The sequence below is a fragment of the Camellia sinensis genome, chromosome 7 (genome assembly GCF_055761805.1).
Source record: "Camellia sinensis isolate YWXY chromosome 7, ASM5576180v1, whole genome shotgun sequence".
Lineage (NCBI taxonomy): Eukaryota > Viridiplantae > Streptophyta > Magnoliopsida > Ericales > Theaceae > Camellia > Camellia sinensis.
The window spans coordinates 2,010,481-2,028,913 of NC_138967.1; the positions used below are offsets into that span (position 1 = coordinate 2,010,481).

Sequence of the window (18,433 nt, forward strand, 5' to 3'; positions counted from 1 at the left end):
TTGCCTAGTGTGAAATCCGGCTCTAACTCCCAAACTCCGATTGGAGTCCCGTCTTCTCCCATAAGTCTCTCATGCCTAGACGGTTGTCTGTGCCAAGTTTCGTGCTAAACCGACGTCGTTTGGAGATTTTGGGGCCTCAACACCTTGAATTCAAGTTTCTTAAGGAACTAATTTGCCTAGAGTGATATCCGACTCTAACTCCCAAACCAGGAACCCAATTTGAGTCTGATCTTCTTCCACAAGTCTCTCGTGTCTAGGCGGTCGTGTGTGCCAAGTTTTGTGCTAAACCAATGCCGTTTAGTGATTTTGGGGCGTCAACACCTCTAATTCAAATTTCTTAATAAACTAGTTTGCCTAGATCGAAATCTGGCTCTAACTCCCAAATTGGGAACCCGATTGGAGTCCCGTCTTCTCCCACAAGTCTCTCGTGCCTAGACGGTTGTGTGTGCCAAGTTTCGTGCTAATCCGACGCCGTTTGGAGATTTAAGGGCGTTAACACCTCCACTTCAATTTTTTTGATGAACTAGTTTGCTTAGAGTGAAATCCGGCTCTAACTCCCAAACCGGGAACCCAATTGGAGTCCCGTCTTCTTTCACAAGTCTCTCGTGCCTAGGCGGTCGTGTGTGCCAAGTTTCATGCTAAACTGACTCTGTTTGGTGATTTTGGGGCGTCAACACCTCCAATTCAAATTTCTTAATAAATTTGTTTGCCTTGACCGAAATCCGGCTCTAACTCTCAAACCGGGAATCCGATTGGAGTCCCGTCTTCTCCCATAAGTCTCTCGTGGCTAGGCGGTCATGTGTAAGTTTCGTGCTAAACTGACGCCGTTTGGATATTTTGGGACGTCAACACCTCCAATTCAAAATTCTTAATAAACTAGTTTGCCTAGACCGAAATCCGGCTCTAACTCCCAAACCGGGAACCCGATTGGAGTCCCGTTTTCTCCCACAAGTCTCTCGTGCCTAGGCGATCGTGTGTGCCAAGTTTCGTGCTAAACCGACGCCGTTTGGAGATTTTGGGGCGTTAACACCTCCAATTCAAATTTCTTAATAAACTAATTTGCCTAGTCTGAAATCCGGCTCAAACTCCTAAATCGAGAACCCGATTGGAGTCCCGTTTTCTCCCACAAGTCTCTCGTGCCCAGGCTGTGTGTGCCAAGTTTTGTGCCACACCAATGCTGTTTGGTGATTTTGGGGCGTCAACACCTCGAATTCATTTTTCTTAAGGAACTAGTTTTCCTAGAGTGAAATCCGCCTCTAACTCCTAAATCGGGAACCTGGTTGGAGTCCCGTCTTCTCCCAAAAGTCTCTCGTGCCTAGGCGGTCGTGTGTACGAAGTTTCATGCCAATCCAACGCCGTTTGGTGATTTTGGGGCGTTAACACCTCAAATTCAAGTTTCTTAAGGGACTAGTTTGCCTATAGTGAAATCCTGCTCTAACTCCCAAACTGGAAGCCCAATTGGAGTCCCGTCTTCTCTCACAAGTCTCTCGTGCCTAGGCGGTCGTGTGTGCCAAGTTTTGTGCTAAACTGGCCCCGTTTGGTGATTTTGGGGCGTCAACACCTCTAATTCAAATTTCTTAATAAATTAGTTTGCCTAGACCAAAATCCGGCTTTAACTCCCAAACCGGGAACTCGATTGGAGTCCCGTCTTCTCCCACAAGTCTCTCGTGCCTAGACGATCGTGTGTGCCAAGTTTCGTGCCACACTAACGCTGTTTGGTGATTTTGGGGCGTCAACACCTCGAATTCATGTTTCTTAAGGAACTAGTTTGTCTAGAGTGAAATCCGGCTCTAACTCCTAAACCAGGAACCTGATTGGCGTCCTGTCTTCTCCCACAAGTCTCTCGTGCCTAGGCGGTCGTGTGTGCGAAGTTTCATGCCAATCCGATGCCGTTTGATGATTTTGGGGCATCAACACTTCAAATTCAAGTTTCTTAAAGAACTAATTTGTCTAGAGTGAAATCCAGTTCTAACTCCCAAACTGGGAACCCAATTGGAGTCCCGTCTTCTCCCACAAGTCTCTCGTGCCGAGGCGGTCGTATGTACCAAGTTTCGTGACAAACCGACGCCGTTTGGTGATTTTGGGGCGTCAGTACCTCGAATTCAAATTTGTTAAAGAACTAGTTTGCCTAGAGTGAAATCTGGCTTTAACTCCCAAATCGGGAACACGATTGGAGTCCCGTCTTCTCCCACAAGTCTCTCGTGCCTAGGTGGTCGTGTGTGCCAAGTTTCGTGCCGAACCGATGCCGTTTTCTATTCCGACGCCGTTTCGTGCCAAACAAACCAAAAAGTCATGAGAGCCATGCATTTATTTGTGAAAAAACCCTCCCAATAATATTATTCACCCTTAACCAGCTCTATCTCAAGAATTCACTGTGAATACTGTTTAGTGTTGTATAATTGCATTTACTAATTTAAGAGGTGAAGTTAGGAACAGAAAACATATATTGGTTATGCTAAAATGTATTTTGAAGCATTTTCACGTTGTGGTACAGTAAATGCATATTGATAGCAACATCTTGAGGGCCCTCAAATATTTTGATTAAAAAAATAAAATCATCAAGTTAATCTGTGGCCTCAAGAAAATTACAAAACAGTAGGAAAAAAAGAAAAAACCTTTACCGACAAGTGTTTGAACTTACCAACTACATGTTATACTACATTTAAACATTTTTATCAGTTTCTTTTATTGAAATTTTATTGTGTGATCATCATGAACTGTTTGTCCTCGTAGACTTAAAAGTAAATAATTGGGTTAAGGATAAGGAATATTAGGAAATAAAGGTTTTGAAATCCTAAACAGAGAATTTTGGCATTTTTCTATTAACTGACCAGGCTAATGTATCTTCTATTAACAATAATACACACCAAGATAATTATCCCTCGAGCACTGAAAACCATATGGAAAACTCTTCAAAAAGCAAAAGAAGGTAACAAATCACAGACATAAGGGAGATGGACTATTTGAGCTGGTGATAATTCCATACATTGAGCCACATAATAGCACAGCAACGACATTTAAAAGAGTTAAACTTTGCCAAATGCTTGTTTAATTATTTTAACCCACTAAACTAAGTAGTGCTATAGCCTTGACAGTTTCTGGATATAATTATCCATAATGTTAGAGGTTGATCAATGCCACATTCTCCTATCCTTTAATCATTTTATCTTCATTTCTATTGATATCAAAATTGCAATTTTCCTCTAGTACAGTATATGCAGCCACTAAAGACGTTCTCCTGACTAGTAAAGAAAAACATTTATACAATGCGTGTAGCAATACAAATGCACTGCAAAAAATAGAAAATATCAAATCCTCATTGATCACCTGGGAGAGACCAACTATGTTGAAACCCTTGCTGTGTTCTTTCATTTTCTTCACCTGTCAATTTGATTATGAAGTAGTCACTAGGCAAAATCAAACTTAGAAAACAAAACAATGGAACCAACGAAGGTGGCCATGGAGATACACCACCTTGTCACAAACTTCTTCAGCCTGTAAATATTAAGCACAGTACAAATTAAAACTTGACTACAAATAACAACACTTCTAGATGACGAGCCAAATAACATTATTATGCTAGGTCCTACCTGTTCCTGTAGGGGCATAAACCAAGAGTCCCATGAGCCGTCTCCAATTTCTCTACGGCAGGCGAAGAAGCGGACATACATCAGTATTTCAACAAACTATAATGGGTCACATTTACATAAAAATCACAGTTCAGCTTGACTATGAGTTGTTTCCTTATTATTCACATCAGTAGACACAAACTTCCAAAGCATACAGCACAGGAATCAAAAACAAAGCCAGAAACCAATCCATAACCCCCAGTTATGTTACTTACCAATGGCAAAATTCAAAACTAACCTATAAAAGAAATAAGGTGCATTTCTGAATCTCTTAATACTTCAGTTGCTGAAATTATAATGGCCTTTCTTTCCAAACTGGAAATCATTAATATGGCTTAGCTTGTAAAGTGGGTTCTCCATCCTCATATAAGTCAGATTCAATTGAATAGAGCCATGTTCCATTTTGTTTCCTATTAAATGTTCTTAAGATCATAAAATATCATTGATCTACAATTAATTGTTTTAAGAACTTTTATGGTATATCTTTCTTTTTAAACCACAATGAATCTGATGGGGAATGACAAGGCATACAGACAATATGATTGTAATCGGTTTAGATAACTTGACACAAGATCAGTATGCAATCACAAGAAGAATTATATATAGGGAGACATAAAACAAGAAGTCATCTGAAACTACTATTGGGAAAAACTACTCACATTACATAATTTCACATTGCATATCGCAAAATTATGAGATGAACAAAACAAACCTTCAATCCCAGGAAAAATAACATGCTGAATGAAATATAAATAAAATATAAAATGGTTAAAGGAAGCAAACCGAAGCCTGTGTGATATCACAGTCTCCTTAAAATAGATTCGCCGCCTCACCGTTGGGTGCTGGAGGTACGTCGGCGTCTACTTCCCAGGATACGACGGTTTTTACCAGCTACAACAGAAGCACCTTCTGATTAGATTAGCGAACGGACAACGGCAACACTCTCTCTCAGGAAGAAAATTATAGGAGAAGTAGACTGACAGTGTATGGATGTCAAGGAAAAATTCTATATCTCTTTTCAAGGAATAGGGCCTCCTTTTATACACCATGGGGGAGAGGGGAGGAGCCTCTAGCCATCAAGGCTGGCAACTAATGCTAGCAAAACTGCCCAATCAATTTTGTAAAACTAATGAGCCTTAAATGTGTGAGTTATATACACATTTATGAGGCAATTTCTTATTCAACAATTTTTCTCCAACAATCCCCCACATGAATAAAAATTGACCGAATACAGCAAACGCTCAACGTTTATCAACAAAGACTCGGAAAGAGAGAGCGCACATAGACTAACCCTGCATCAGAAAAGGTAGCTGTTGGCCTTGAACCTTTCGTAGTGAAAGCCTATCAGATTTACTGGCTGACCAGTGAACGTGATGTCTTGAACTGTTCTGCCGTTTATGTAAACCGAGACAATAGACCTCACACAGGAGTTAGTTCAACCATTGTTCTTGTTCTCACTAGTGTGTCTGGTATGGCCCTGGAACATTAGCCTGGTGTAGACCTCCCCGAACGTCCCGGGAGGATGAATCCCGTTCTGTTCGTTTTGGGCTCACCACAGTTCGGACTCTCAAATCGTCATGGTTCTTAATCTGAACCAAAGAGTCCAAATCCGAAAAATCGTTTTGAAAAATAGATTTTTGTAAAGAAGTGCCAAACATGGACTGCTTTGGCAGATACAGAGTCGCCACCTAAATATTTTATTTTGGGAGAATTTAGGAAACCTTGACTCGTTTGCCTAAGGCCATGTGTCCGTCATCACCAGAGTTGCCTCGGCTCGGGAACTTGGGTACGATTGGGGAAGGTCAGCTATGAGCACCCCCTCTCGCCCGATCCGAAGATTGGCCTCTACTAACCATGATATCTTGTTTTGAAAACATTATGGGTTCTTATTCCGGTTATTAGCCTAGATTTACTATGTTATGCGCACAGCAAACAAGTATAGACTAGATTGCCTAATTCAGAACAAAGCATTGCCCATCCGTTTGTTTGGAAATGGTTTGAAGTTTGCTACTCACGAGTAGGCTAAAACACTGATTCCAATGGATTGTTCCAATTCAAGCAATCCAACCTTCACCCACAAGCATTCAGGCAGTTATATCACATAAGCAATTAGCCTCATGGAAAGCATACTGTCATGGCAACACTCACACGCATGCAAGGATGCTAAAGCATAAGCACTTACCGAGTACTCCGAGCCAAAACATAAGCTGATTAGAAATCCATGCATGATCCTAACTATGCTGGAATGCCTAATGCAACACATGCAAAATGCTACTAAAATAGGCTCGGCTATTCTACAATGGCATGTGAAATACTACAACTAACACGTATTCAACTCGGAATTGAAATACAATGCAGTTAGTATGATGCGCCGAGCCCGGTGCATGCAAGACAGATGAATGGATGCAAAAATGCGAGTATAAGTATGCTAATTGAAACATGCCCTAATCTAACCATCATAAGCTGATAAATAAAATGGGGAAAGACGTGGAGTTGGAAGACATACATTACACGCACACACACTTATTACAATTGTGCCCTCACTCGGAGGGTCCGAATAAATAACATACAGTCCGAAAGTAATTACAGTCTGAATAAATAATTACAGTCCGAGTAAGTACAAAATCCTAATTAATTAACAACTTAACTAGGCAAGCGGATAAATTAGCGTGCAAGCTATGGACCGCCTCAGCTTTGTTCCGAATGATGAATGATGCATGTTCGAGTTACCTTGCGCGGAAATCCATTGCGATGCCCCGATTCGCCTCTGTTTGCAATTAATGCCGGAATGCTGTGCAAGGCTTTAGAAAGCTGCTGATTTCTGATTTGCTGCAACAGAGAGCAAGAAATGGGCACAACAAAGTATTTTCACATATGTATGCATGACTACTCTTCAGGGAGTGTAGTCCTCGATCTTCGTGCCACCAATCATGCATCTCGATGCATGATGGCCGAGGAGTCGAATTGCACGACTCGATGTGAAATGAATGCACATATAAACACAACAAGACCTAAACTCCATCATGGATAATCCGGAGTGTCGGCGACCGGGAATTGAGACACGTTCCGTCACTCGGAGTACGAAACGTCCCTCGTTTCTCGTGCTTGGGCTAACTCCTATCCCAAACACAGTGCAAATGAGATGGCATACACAATGCGACTAACATACAACCTAGCATACGCAATGCAAAGGCTAAACATGCAACAACATGAACTACATGGCATGCTCGATGCAAAATGGACTTACACCAAAATGAGTGGACCTCAGCCACACTCACATCAGTGGCCATGTGATGAAAATGAGAGAATCGAAATGCATGCACACATGCACGAATGCCAAGGACCGAACCTAAGGCATGAAATACCACTCTGCCAAAGCATGGCAAGGGATGAAAGATGGCATACAAACATGCAATTTACAGCTCTGAAATATGATGCTCAATGGTCCCGAATCACGCAAACATGGCACACAATGCAAGCTAGGGGGCCCGGGTACCGAAACTAGTGAAGTGCGTTACACTAGAGGTATCCAAAGCAATGCACCAAAGGCAAAACCAACCCCAAACAGTCCCTAGGCAGGTCTGAAACAGTGGAAAATTGGCCTAAAATGATGGCTCAACAAGCATGAAAATGAAGCTCATTCAATGGTCGGTAAACAAGCCATTCAAGCCCGACTCTCAAGCACACTTAAAGAGATGAAAACATGGCAATATGGCATTCATATAGGCTCTGAAATGTGATGTAAAATGGCCTCAAAACATGAACACACCTCAGCACATGCATGCAATGGACCTCAAATCTCAAAGTTAAGCATAGGTATTGAACTACAAGCATGCAAAACAAACATCATTTAATCATGAGACCCAAAAACAGAGCTAGGGAAGTCTAAAATAAGCACAATATCAGTTTATGACATGGCCAAAAAGTGCTAAAATCAAGGGCTCACAAAGCATGCAAAGAAAGCTAGTGAACCATGAGTTGTTCTACAACTATATGAAGAATATGAAAGCTCATTAAACCAGCTAAAAAAAGATGTATGCCATGCCAGGATATGCTCAAATAACCACTGAAACTCAGTCAATACATGCAAAAATGATGAGCTCCTTTGGAAGGCCATGCAAGAGGTTACTCTACACCTATATGATGGACACATAAAAGGTCAAAACCACCTCTGGAAATGAGTTATGACAACCTTAAAACTCACCAAATAGGCCCTGGAATTGGTCTAGGAAGCATGCAATGAAAGGTCCCTTTGAAAGGTCTTGAATAGGATTGCTCTACACATTCATCATAGACATAAAATATGGCAATATGGGCTTTGTACAGAGCTAATGCAGACCATAAAACTCACAAAATAAGTCCTGGAATATGACTTCACAACATGCAAAATGGAGCTCCTCTGGAAGGCCAACAAAGCTAGTAAAGAGAATAAGGGGTGAGAGGGTCACCCCTCTATGATTTTGGAGCTCAAAGACACATCAAAGCCACTGAAAATCCACTAGATTTCAGTGGCTAAGAGTCCAAAACAAGGCCAATGCAAATGCTTAAATGCATGGCTCAAAGCATGGGAAAATGAAGCATGCAAGGAAGAAGATGACTCCAAACAGAAAAGTGACCTCAGTCAAACTTAAAGAGGAGGTCAAAAAAAGACTTTCTTCAATTTAGGTCGAAGTCCAAAAATGCTCACAAATAGGGCTAAGATAGGAAGCAAAATAATGCAAAAATGGGGAAAATAGAGACTCACCCTTGTAGACAATGACTCCAGCAGCTTCTGGGCCAAGATGGTGAGCCTTCAACCTCTGGAAATCAACTCCAAGATGCTTGGATGGATGGTGGAGGTGTTGTGCTAAGGGTTGGTGTTCAAATGGTGCAAGAATATTAGGGTTTTGGAGCTCAAGTGTAGAGATATAGAGAGAGAGGTGTATAAGTTCTAACCAAAAGGTTCAAACCTTGCAATAGAAGCTCAGCCCCTCCTTTATAGAGGAGAGGCTCTAAAGCTTCCTAAGGAAGCTAAAAACCAAACTCAAAGATCCTCCATACACGTGTATGGGGGATCACTTCTGAGGCTTCTAACTGGCACAGCTGACTTACACTCAAAGAAACCAAAAAGCAGGAAGCAGGCCGACCAGTTAAGGTGGTCGGCCGGCCACTCCCCCTGGTCGGTCGACCAGGGGTCAAAAGGTTCAAGAAGAAATGCTGGTCGGCCACCCCAGAAAGGTGGCCTCCCAGATGAGTGCAACACAGCTGTATAGTGGAAAACCAGAAAATGTGACCCAAGAGAGAAAAACCAGCTTTTTAGCAAGGTTCAAAAGGGTCAAGAAGAATTACTGGTCGGCCTACCCATATTGGTGGCCTCCCAGATGAGCACAACACAATGTTGGTATGAAAAACCAAAAATTGTGGCTAAAAAGTGAGAAAAACCAGCTTTCTGTCAGAAAAACCGGCTTTAGGAGAGAGAAAAAGAGAAAATTGGTTTCCAAGGGGAAAAGGTGGCCTCCCACCATACTACCGCCTCCCTAGTACTGAAAATAGGGTCCCTGCCAAAAATAGACCAAGACGGATGCAAAACAAAGGTTCGGGGGCCAAAACGCGCAGTTTGGGGCCCCGAAAACAGGCTGTTAGGCACCGAAAGTGGCGTATGACCACGAAGGTGGTCTCTCGGGCCACAGTGTCCCTCTAAAGGGAGGAAACAAGGTGTGTACCAAAAATTAGAGCAAACGGAGGTAGTTAAGCGGTCCCGAACCGAGGCACACGGCCGACGGCTCCGAAAACCAAAAACTGGGCTCCAAACGGAAAAAATGGCCTACGACCACGAAACGTAGCCTACGGCCACTGAGGCCTCGTTTGGCAAGAGGCTATTTTAGCCAATTAGCCAAAAAGTTACTAAATTAGCCAAAAAGCTAACAACCCATACCAAAAAGTCAAAGATTCTCTTTTCTCTCTACTTTTTGCACATCTTTTCGTAATTAGCCAAAAAGTCATCCCAAACATACAAGTTTTTTTTACCTACCTTTTTAGCCAAATAGCCAAAAAGTTACTAAATTAGCCTGTTCCCAAACGAGGCCTGAGAGATGGTCTATGAGACCTCTCCCTCCCTTCGGGAAGAGAAAACAGAGAAAACAGGACCTGGTTCACAAACCGAGGCAAAGCACAAAAAAGCCCTGAAGTCCGGAGGCAAGGCTCGCAACCAAGACTCCGCAACCTCAGAACGAGCACAATATGCAACATCACCGAACGCTCAGTTGGTGACGTCTGAGTCTTAAGGTCGGTAAAAAATGGGGTGTCTACACCTGGTTCTGTGAGTGTTTTTAAAGAATTCGGTCTTGGCAATTCTTAAAAAAGCGGCCCCACTTCGCACTCACATAGGTGACCTAGATATGGTATTTCATCTTAAAAAAGCATTAGCTTAACCTTCCACTCCCACAGGACATCACTGTATAAAGGAATGGGCAAGAGGATTTACCTCTTCAGTGACTCAGCCGTTACACGAAGTTAGGTTGTCCCTTTGAACCTAAATCTTGGGATCTCCAGTCAACTAGGTTGGGTTTTCTGTTCCGGTAACCTATACTAAAGGCCTTAACCCCATTCCTCTTGACGACTTTTCTACTAACTCTCGAGTTAATCCTTTGGTTAGCGGATCCGCATGTTGTCCTTAGACTTGATATAGTCTAGAGAGACAACTCCATTTGAGAGTAGTTGTCTTATGGAATTATGTCTACAATGGATATGTCTAGACTTTCCATTATACATATTACTCTGTGCCCGACCAATCGCTGATTGGCTATTGCAATGAATATTGATAGCTAGCACAAGATTCGGCCAACGTGGAATATCCTCAACAAACTGGCGAAGCCATTCAGCTTCTTCAGTTTCTCTATCTAAAGCAATAAACTCAGATTCCATCGTTGATCTCGAGATACACGTTTGCTTGGCAGATTTTCAAGACACGACTGCCCCTCCGAGGGTAAACACATAATCACTAGTGGATTGGAATCTTTTATATCAGATATCCAATTTGCGTCACTATACCCTTCTAGTACTGCTGGGTATCTGGTATAATGCAGCTCATAATCCAGGGTGTAATGGATATACCCCAACACCCGCATAATGCCCTTCCAATGAGTAGCATTAGGATTACTCGTGTATCTACTCAGCCTACTAACAGCGTAGGCGATATCCGGCCTTGTACAATTCATCAGATGCATCAAACTCCCAATGACCCGAGAATATTCTAGTTAAGAGACACTCTCACCATTATTCTTGGTCAAATATAGACTTAAGTCTACAGGTGTCCTAAATATACTTGTATCTGACTTTCTAAATTTCTTAAGTATCTTATTAACATAATGAGCTTGAGAAAGTACAATACCACCAGATGTTCTGGTGATCTTAACACCCAGAATGACAACTGCAAGGCCCATATCCTTCATGTCAAACTTAGAGTTTAACAATCTTTCGGTAGCTCTAATCATTTCATCATTGCTACAAAAAATGAGTATGTCATCAACGTATAGACACAAAATGACATAACCTTTGTCAGTGTCTTTAACATATACGCACTTATCACACTCATTGATTCGAAACCCATTTGACAACATAGCATTGTCAAACTTCTCATGCTATTGTTTGGGAGCTTGCTTCAAACCATACAATGACTTGACAAGCTTACAGACTTTCTTACTTTTTCCTAGAGCTGAAAACCCCTCGGGTTGCTCCATGTAGATTTCTTCATCTAAATCTCCATTTAAGAAAGCTGTCTTTATATCCATATGATGTATTTCTAAACTACGTAAAGCTGCTATTGTAATCACCATACGAATGGATGTAATCCTTGTCACAGGTGAATACGTATCAAAGTAATCCACGCCTTCTCGCTGTCTGTATCCTTTGATAACTAGCCGAGCTTTATATTTGTCAATTGACCCATCCGCTTTCATCTTTCTTCGAAAGATCCACTTACTCCCCAAGGCCTTACTGCCTGGGGGTAGATCAACCAACTCCCAAGTATGGTTCTGTAAGATGGAGTCAATCTTACTCTTAATTGCTTCTTTCCATAAAGGACTTTCAGGTGAAGTCACAGTTTCATGGAACGTTCGAGGTTCTCCCTCTAACATATAAGTCAAGAAGTCTGGACCAAAAGGCTTTGTGGTTTTAGCCCTTTTACTCCTTCTTGGCTCATCTACTTCATCAGCTTGATCATCTACTTGATCAGTTATTTGATCAGCTGTTTGATCATCCATGTGATCATCTATTTCTTTTATGGAACTCGGAACCCTGTCTTGGGGACGACACAGAAATACATCTTCAAAGAAAGATGCACTTCTAGATTCCATGATAGTATTCTTATGTATATCTGAAATATCAGACTTGTGCACAAGGAATCTATATGCACTACTATTTTCTGCATAACCAATGAAAATACAGTCCACGGTTTTCGGACCTATCCTAACCCGCTTGGGTGTAGGTACCGCCACTTTTGCAAGACACCCCCACATTCGTAGGTATTTATATGAAGGCTTGTGACCTTTCCACAACTCATATGGAGTCTTGTCCACTTTCTTCCGTGGTATTCTATTAAGAATATAATTCGCGGAGAGAATTGCTTCCCCTCATAAGTTCTGTGGCAACTCAGAACTTATCAACATTGCATTCATCATCTCTTTCAGCGTCCTATTCTTCTGCTCAGCAACACCATTTGACTGAGGCGAATAAGGCATTGTGGTTTGGTGAATAATCCCAAATTGAGCACAAGTCTCGACAAACGGGGATTCATACTCACCACCACGATCACTTCTCAATGCCTTGATTTTCCGGCTTAATTGATTCTCAACTTCATTCTTAAAAAGAATAAATTTATCAATATCTTTGCTTTTAAGCAAATGCACATAACAGTATTTAGTGCAATCATCAACAAAAGTAATGAAGTACTTGTTGCCACCACGTGATTGTACAACTTTCAAGTCACACACATCACTATGCACTAAACCCAAAGGCTGGGTACTTCTTTCAATAGAATGAAAAGAAGACCTTGTCAATTTTGCTTCTACACAAGTTTCACACTTGTGTTGTGGATTAATCTTGAAAGATGGTATGTGATCTAACTTGATTAATCTACGTAAAGAGTCAAAATTTACATGACCCAATCTACCATGCCATAAATTAGGGGACTCAAGCATATAAATAGAAGAAGAAGCTTTCTCATTAATCTTAGGGATAAGTGTCATTACATTCAATTTAAACATACCACCTGACATATATCCCTTCCCCATATAGACCCCGCCCTTGGTCAACACGACCTTGTCTGATTCAAACACCATGCGGAAACCATGCTTGCTTAGGAGAGACCCCGAGACAAGGTTCTTATGAATGTCCGGCACAAAAAGGAGATCGTTCAAAGTTAATTCTTTCCCTGAAGTCATCTTCAGGATCACCTTGCCTTTACCCTCAACAGCTGAGGTTACAGAGTTTCCCATAAACAACTTCTCCCCATTTGAAACCGGTTCGAAAGTTGTGAACATTCTCTTCTCTGCACAAATATGGCGAGTGGCCCTAGTGTCCACCCACCACTCCCTCGGGTTTGACCCCACCATGTTTACTTCTGACACGACGGCTGACAGATGCATGTCGTCCATATCGTGTGACAATTCCTCCATTTCAGCCATATGTGCCCGGTTTTTGTGTTGGGGAGGGTTTTTCCTGTAGGGCTTATTCTTCAGACAATCAACTGCCGGATGCTCGTCACTTCCACAGTTGAAGCATTTGCCATCGAACCTAAAAGTAGGCTCCTTTGGCTTGTAGGCTGGCCTTTTGGAGATTCCTTCTCTAGCCCCCAACTTTAAACATTTGCCTATCGGTGGTTTTTTTCTCGCCCCCGAGGACTCGCCATGCTCAACCATGTTGGCTTTGACAGTGGAGGTACTCCCTCCTTTCTTCCTATTGTCCTCTTCAATCCGGAGCCTGACAACGAGCTCTTCGACTGTCATCTCCTTTCGTTTGTGCTTCAAGTAGTTCTTGAAGTCTTTCCAGCCGTTAGGCAGCTTCTCAATCAAAGCAGCTGCTTGGAATGACTCACTTAGGACCATCCCTTCTGCATATATCTCGTGCAGAATCACTTGGAACTCTTGGACTTGACTCAGGACAGTTTTAGAGTCCACCATCTTGAAGTCCAGGAACCGGCCGACGATAAATTTCTTTACCCCAGCATCCTCGGTCTTGTACTTTTTGTCCAAGGCATCCCACAACTCCTTAGCCGATTTCTTGGCATAGAACATGTTGAAAAGCGGATCCGCCAAGCCGTTCAGGATGTAATTCTGGCATAAGAAGTCTGCTTGTTTCCAAGCGTCCAGAGCCATGGGCTTTTGTTTATCTTGCTCATTCTCATCTACGGCTGGTACATCTTCACTCAGAAACCTCGCAAGGCTCAGAGTAGTCAAATAAAACAGCATCTTCTGCTGCCATCTCTTGAAATTCACTCCCGTGAACTTCTCCGGGCGCTCGTGATGATTGAGCGGTCCTCCCGGAACAGCCGGAGTAACAACAGGAGGATTGACCACAGAGGTCACAGCAGGGGTTGGCAAGCCAGTCGCCCCGGGTTTCGGATCCCCACCAACATTAGCAGCATCAGAGACAGTTGCCATTTCTGAAAAATTACAGCAGAATTTTCACTATTCTGTATTTCCAGAAATCAAACTTAACATTAGAAAATCCCACAATTGGAAATTTAATTCAAAACTAGTCTCACCACGCAACCTAGAATCGAACATGGTCAGGAAAGTTTCCAGGAAGACTGGAGAGGTCACACCGGTCCCACTTAAAACCCAGTTAACCTTAGACAAAACTTTCAAGAGCATGTTGACTCATAGTCCATGGGAAACACCTTTAAGAATTAAATTTTCCAACGGATGAACTAGGTTAAACACACCAAGTTTCAAACTGTACAAACAATTACAACAAAATTGCTACAATAATTATAAGCAAATAAAACGTGCTTTACATATTGGTGAATAACCACAAATGAACACTCAAGCAAACAATTGCTTCAAATATTTAGTCTAAATTAATCCTTTTTCCCATTTCCATAGGTATTCCTGCAATAAAGAGTTAGCAGCAAAATACAACAAAACCTCCCTCAGCTTTTCTTTGCTTTTGGCAAAGTAGTGATTGAAGGAGAGGGTACTAGCAAACAAACTAATAAATAACTGTAAGTAAAGATTAAAACCAACCCTTAAGTTACACATCTAGAATTTAAACTAAAAAAAACTGTAAAAAATTAATTACATAATAAACATGTAATTAACTATATAAGTTACAGACCTAAATTAAATATAATTAAACCATATTTTAAATTGGTAAAGGTTACATATGAACTTATGGTACACTAAACATGTAATTAATTGAGGCAAGTTACAAACATTTTATAACTCCTAAATATTTAAATCACATTACTAGGCAAGAATTGCAAATGACATGATTAACATGCAAATAATTCTAGAGAAATTAACATGAATTTAAATATAGGCAAGTTATAAACTTTACAACTCCACACCTAAATTAAAGATTAATAGGTACAAGTTACATGAAAAATTTACTACCTAATAGACATGCTAGAAATGTAAATTACACTAAAAATTAAACCCGAATGAACATGTAATTTATATTGTAAACTAGAAGCATGTGTACTAGAAGTATGTAAATCTAGAAATACAAGGCATGAACCGGTACACCATAAATTAATAAATTAATTAGAAAATACAGTGAATTAACGTTGCACCAATGGAACTCTTCTTCCCTATTGATAACAGTGGCCTATTCCATGCCATGGGAAGACCAAACAATAGCATACACAAAATGGCAAAATCAAAAGCTTAACCCTGTATACATGCATCTAATAAACCAATTAACTCGCTAGTACTACCAATGGCCAATTACATGCAAAATTATTACACACACCTATGAATCTATTAATCTAATTCTATGATAAACATCGAATATATTTTCAGCTTGTTGGGAAAAACTGCTCACATTACATAATTTCACATTGCATATCGCAAAATTATGAGATGAACAAAACAAACCTTCAATCCCAGGAAAATAACATGCTGAATAAAATACAGATAAAATATAAAATGGTTAAAGAAAGCAAACCGAAGCCTGTGTGATACCACAGTCTCCTTAAAATAGATTCGCCGCCTCACCGTTGGGTGCTGGAGGTACGTCGGCGTCTACTTCCCAGGATACGACGGTTTTTACCAGCTACAACAGAAGCACCTTCTGATTAGATTAGCGAACGGACAACGGCAGCACTCTCTCTCAGGAAGAAAATTATAGGAGAAGTAGACTGACAGTGTATGGATGTCAAGGAAAAATTCTATATCTCTTTTCAAGGAATAGGGCCTCCTTTTATACACCATGGGGGAGAGGGGAGAAGCCTCTAGCCATCAAGGCTGGCAACTAATGCTAGCAAAACTGCCCAATCAATTTTGTAAAACTGATGAGCCTTAAATGTGTGAGTTATATACACATTTATAAGGAAATTTCTTATTCAACCATTTTTCTCCAACAACTACAAAATCATACATGCAGTATCCTTCAGATTTTGACCACATGCTCAGTGAACCGTTTAACTCCTCGATTAGAGCATTGATCTCCTATTCCTGCCATAACAAGAAGTATACTTCAAAAGCAATGAAATGAAAGGAAATAAATATACTTCTTTTACCTAAAAGAGTAAAAAAATAAAAATAAAAAAGAGAAGAAAAATACCAAAGCCTGTAAAAAAAATCTGCAATCCCAAAAGCCCAAAAAGATATTACTACAATCCAGAAAAATCCAAGTATAACAATCATATATCTAATATCTTTACAAGCCATTAAGATATATTAAAACTTAAGTGACTAAAGAGACATGGAACACATTAGTCTTGCCCAAAAAATTTGCGTAAGAATGAGGCTTCAGCCCTCCTGCGATGAATTTCTCTCAAAACAATGTAGGAAGCATGTAGTGAGGTCAAAAATCATAGGAAAGAAAGAAGAAATTGGAAAAAAAAATATAACTAAAAAAAATTCTTCACTATAATGTATTTCTTGCAGGAAAATTCTGCATAAGAATGAGACTACTATCCTGCGTCGTGAGCTCTTCTACTATGATATCAGTTTCACTGCAAAGTCAATCAAGTCTAAATCCAAGTTTCCGATCCTTATCTGCACAACCAAATCAACATTGTACCTATGTTAAGCAGATTATTAGAGATGGCTAATTGAAAACCCTAGGAGAAGATTCAAGATTGCAAACCCTAGGAGAAGAATCGATGGGAAGGAAGAGAATACGAAACTAAGATTGTAGACGGCAGTGCTCACCTTAGTAGACGATGGTGCTCACTCTCGCTGGTGCAGACGGTGGTGACGGTGGAGCTTCGAAATCGAGAGAGACAGAACTTCGAAATTGAGAGAGAACTTCGAAATTGAGAGAGAACTTCGAAATCAAAATCGAAATTGCTCTGAAATGAATCTCTCGCCCCCTTTCTGAGATAAATTGAAATCACTAAGGCGACGAGAGAGAGGGCAGTGAGGGAGAATGTGTGGCGGCGGCAGTGGTGGTTGCTGGTGGCGGTACCAAAGACGACGACGTAGGCGAAAGAGATAAAGAGAGAGGAGAGAGAGAGAGTGAGAGGGAGTGCGGGCCTCGTTTGGCAAATGACTTTTGTAGTTAAAAAGTTATTCAAAAAATCAAAAAGTCAATAATTCATACAAAAAAATCAAAGATTCTCTTTTCTCTCTACTTTTTGCACATTTTTTCGTAAAAAGCCAAAAACTCATCCCTAACGTACTAGTTTTTTTTAGCTCATATTTTAGCCAAATAGCTAAAAAGTTATTAAATTAACATGTTCCCAAACGAGGCCTAGGTATTGGGGAAATCGTGAGAAAAAAAGGGGGGAATTGAGATAAAATTGCGGGAAAACGAAAAGAGTTTTTTTTTTTTCGTTAATTTTTTTTTGTAGTTAATGAATTTATTTATTTTTTATTTTTTATTTTTTTTAGTTAATGATTTTTTTTTATTTTGCATTTTTTTTAGTTAATGAATTTTTTTTTTCATTTTTCATTTTTTTTTAGATTTTTCATTTTTCATTAAAAATTTCTTTGTTTCATTTTTATTTTAATGAAAAAAAAAGTTTTTTTTTGTATTTGGTAGAAGTAAGGGTAATATTTTAATGAAAAAATATTTTCTATTAAAATAAAGTAAATTTTTTATGGTCAATGATTTTTTTTTTTTTTTTTTTGCTGCCCATTTTTTTGGTAACTATAAATCAGGAACTAATTTTTTGTGGTAGAGAAGAGGGAGTGGCAATAGTGGTGAAGGTGGTGGTGGTGGTGGTGGCGAAGGAGATTAGTGGTGAAGTTGTGGTAGTGGTAGAGGAGATGGAGTGGTGGTGGTGAATGAGAGGTAATGGTAGTAGTAGTGGTAGTAGTAGTGGTGGTTGTGGATAAGAGGTGATAGTGGTGGTGGTAGTGATGACGAAGGAGATTAGTGGTGAAGTTATGGTAGTCATAGAGGAGATAGAGTAGTAGTGGTGGAGGAGAGGTAATAGTAGTAGTAGTGGTGGTAGTGGAGTGATGGCGATGGTGGTGGTAATGATAGTCGTAAAGGTGGAGTGGCAACAGTGGTAGTAGTGGTGGTAGTGGAATGGCATTTGCAGTAGTGGTGAAGATGGTAGAGGAGATGGGTGGTGTGATAGAGATGAGTTAGAGATAGATAGAGAAGACAGAGACAGAGACAGAGACATAGACAGCAACAGAGACAAAGTGATA

General features: G+C 40.5%; 1 protein-coding gene across 1 annotated transcript; it reads right to left on the minus strand.

The window, feature by feature from the left end:
• Nucleotides 1–2,992: 2,992 nt before the first annotated feature.
• On the minus strand, nt 2,993–17,231 carry LOC114300027 (uncharacterized). The gene is made up of 6 exons (XM_082877304.1): nt 16,985–17,231; nt 16,392–16,828; nt 16,206–16,282; nt 3,591–3,642; nt 3,475–3,495; nt 2,993–3,381 (listed from the first exon to the last, which is right to left on the minus strand). Exons 3-6 carry the CDS (start codon nt 16,232–16,234, stop codon nt 3,148–3,150), a joined length of 336 nt encoding a protein of 111 aa, XP_082733430.1. The 5' UTR covers nt 16,235–16,282; nt 16,392–16,828; nt 16,985–17,231; the 3' UTR covers nt 2,993–3,147.
• Nucleotides 17,232–18,433: the final 1,202 nt, after the last annotated feature.

What these genes read in the sequence shown, in the direction of transcription:
- LOC114300027 (XM_082877304.1), bottom strand. Translation starts at nt 16,234, where the DNA reads ATGTGGTCAAAATCTGAAGGATACTGCAT. An exon ending in AAATCTGAAGGATACTGCAT is followed by an intron (nt 3,643 to 16,205) that starts GTATGATTTTGT and finishes CGCCTGCCGTAG; the next exon opens with AGAAATTGGAGACGGCTCAT. An exon ending in TTATGCCCCTACAGGAACAG is followed by an intron (nt 3,496 to 3,590) that starts GTAGGACCTAGC and finishes TAATATTTACAG; the next exon opens with GCTGAAGAAGTTTGTGACAA.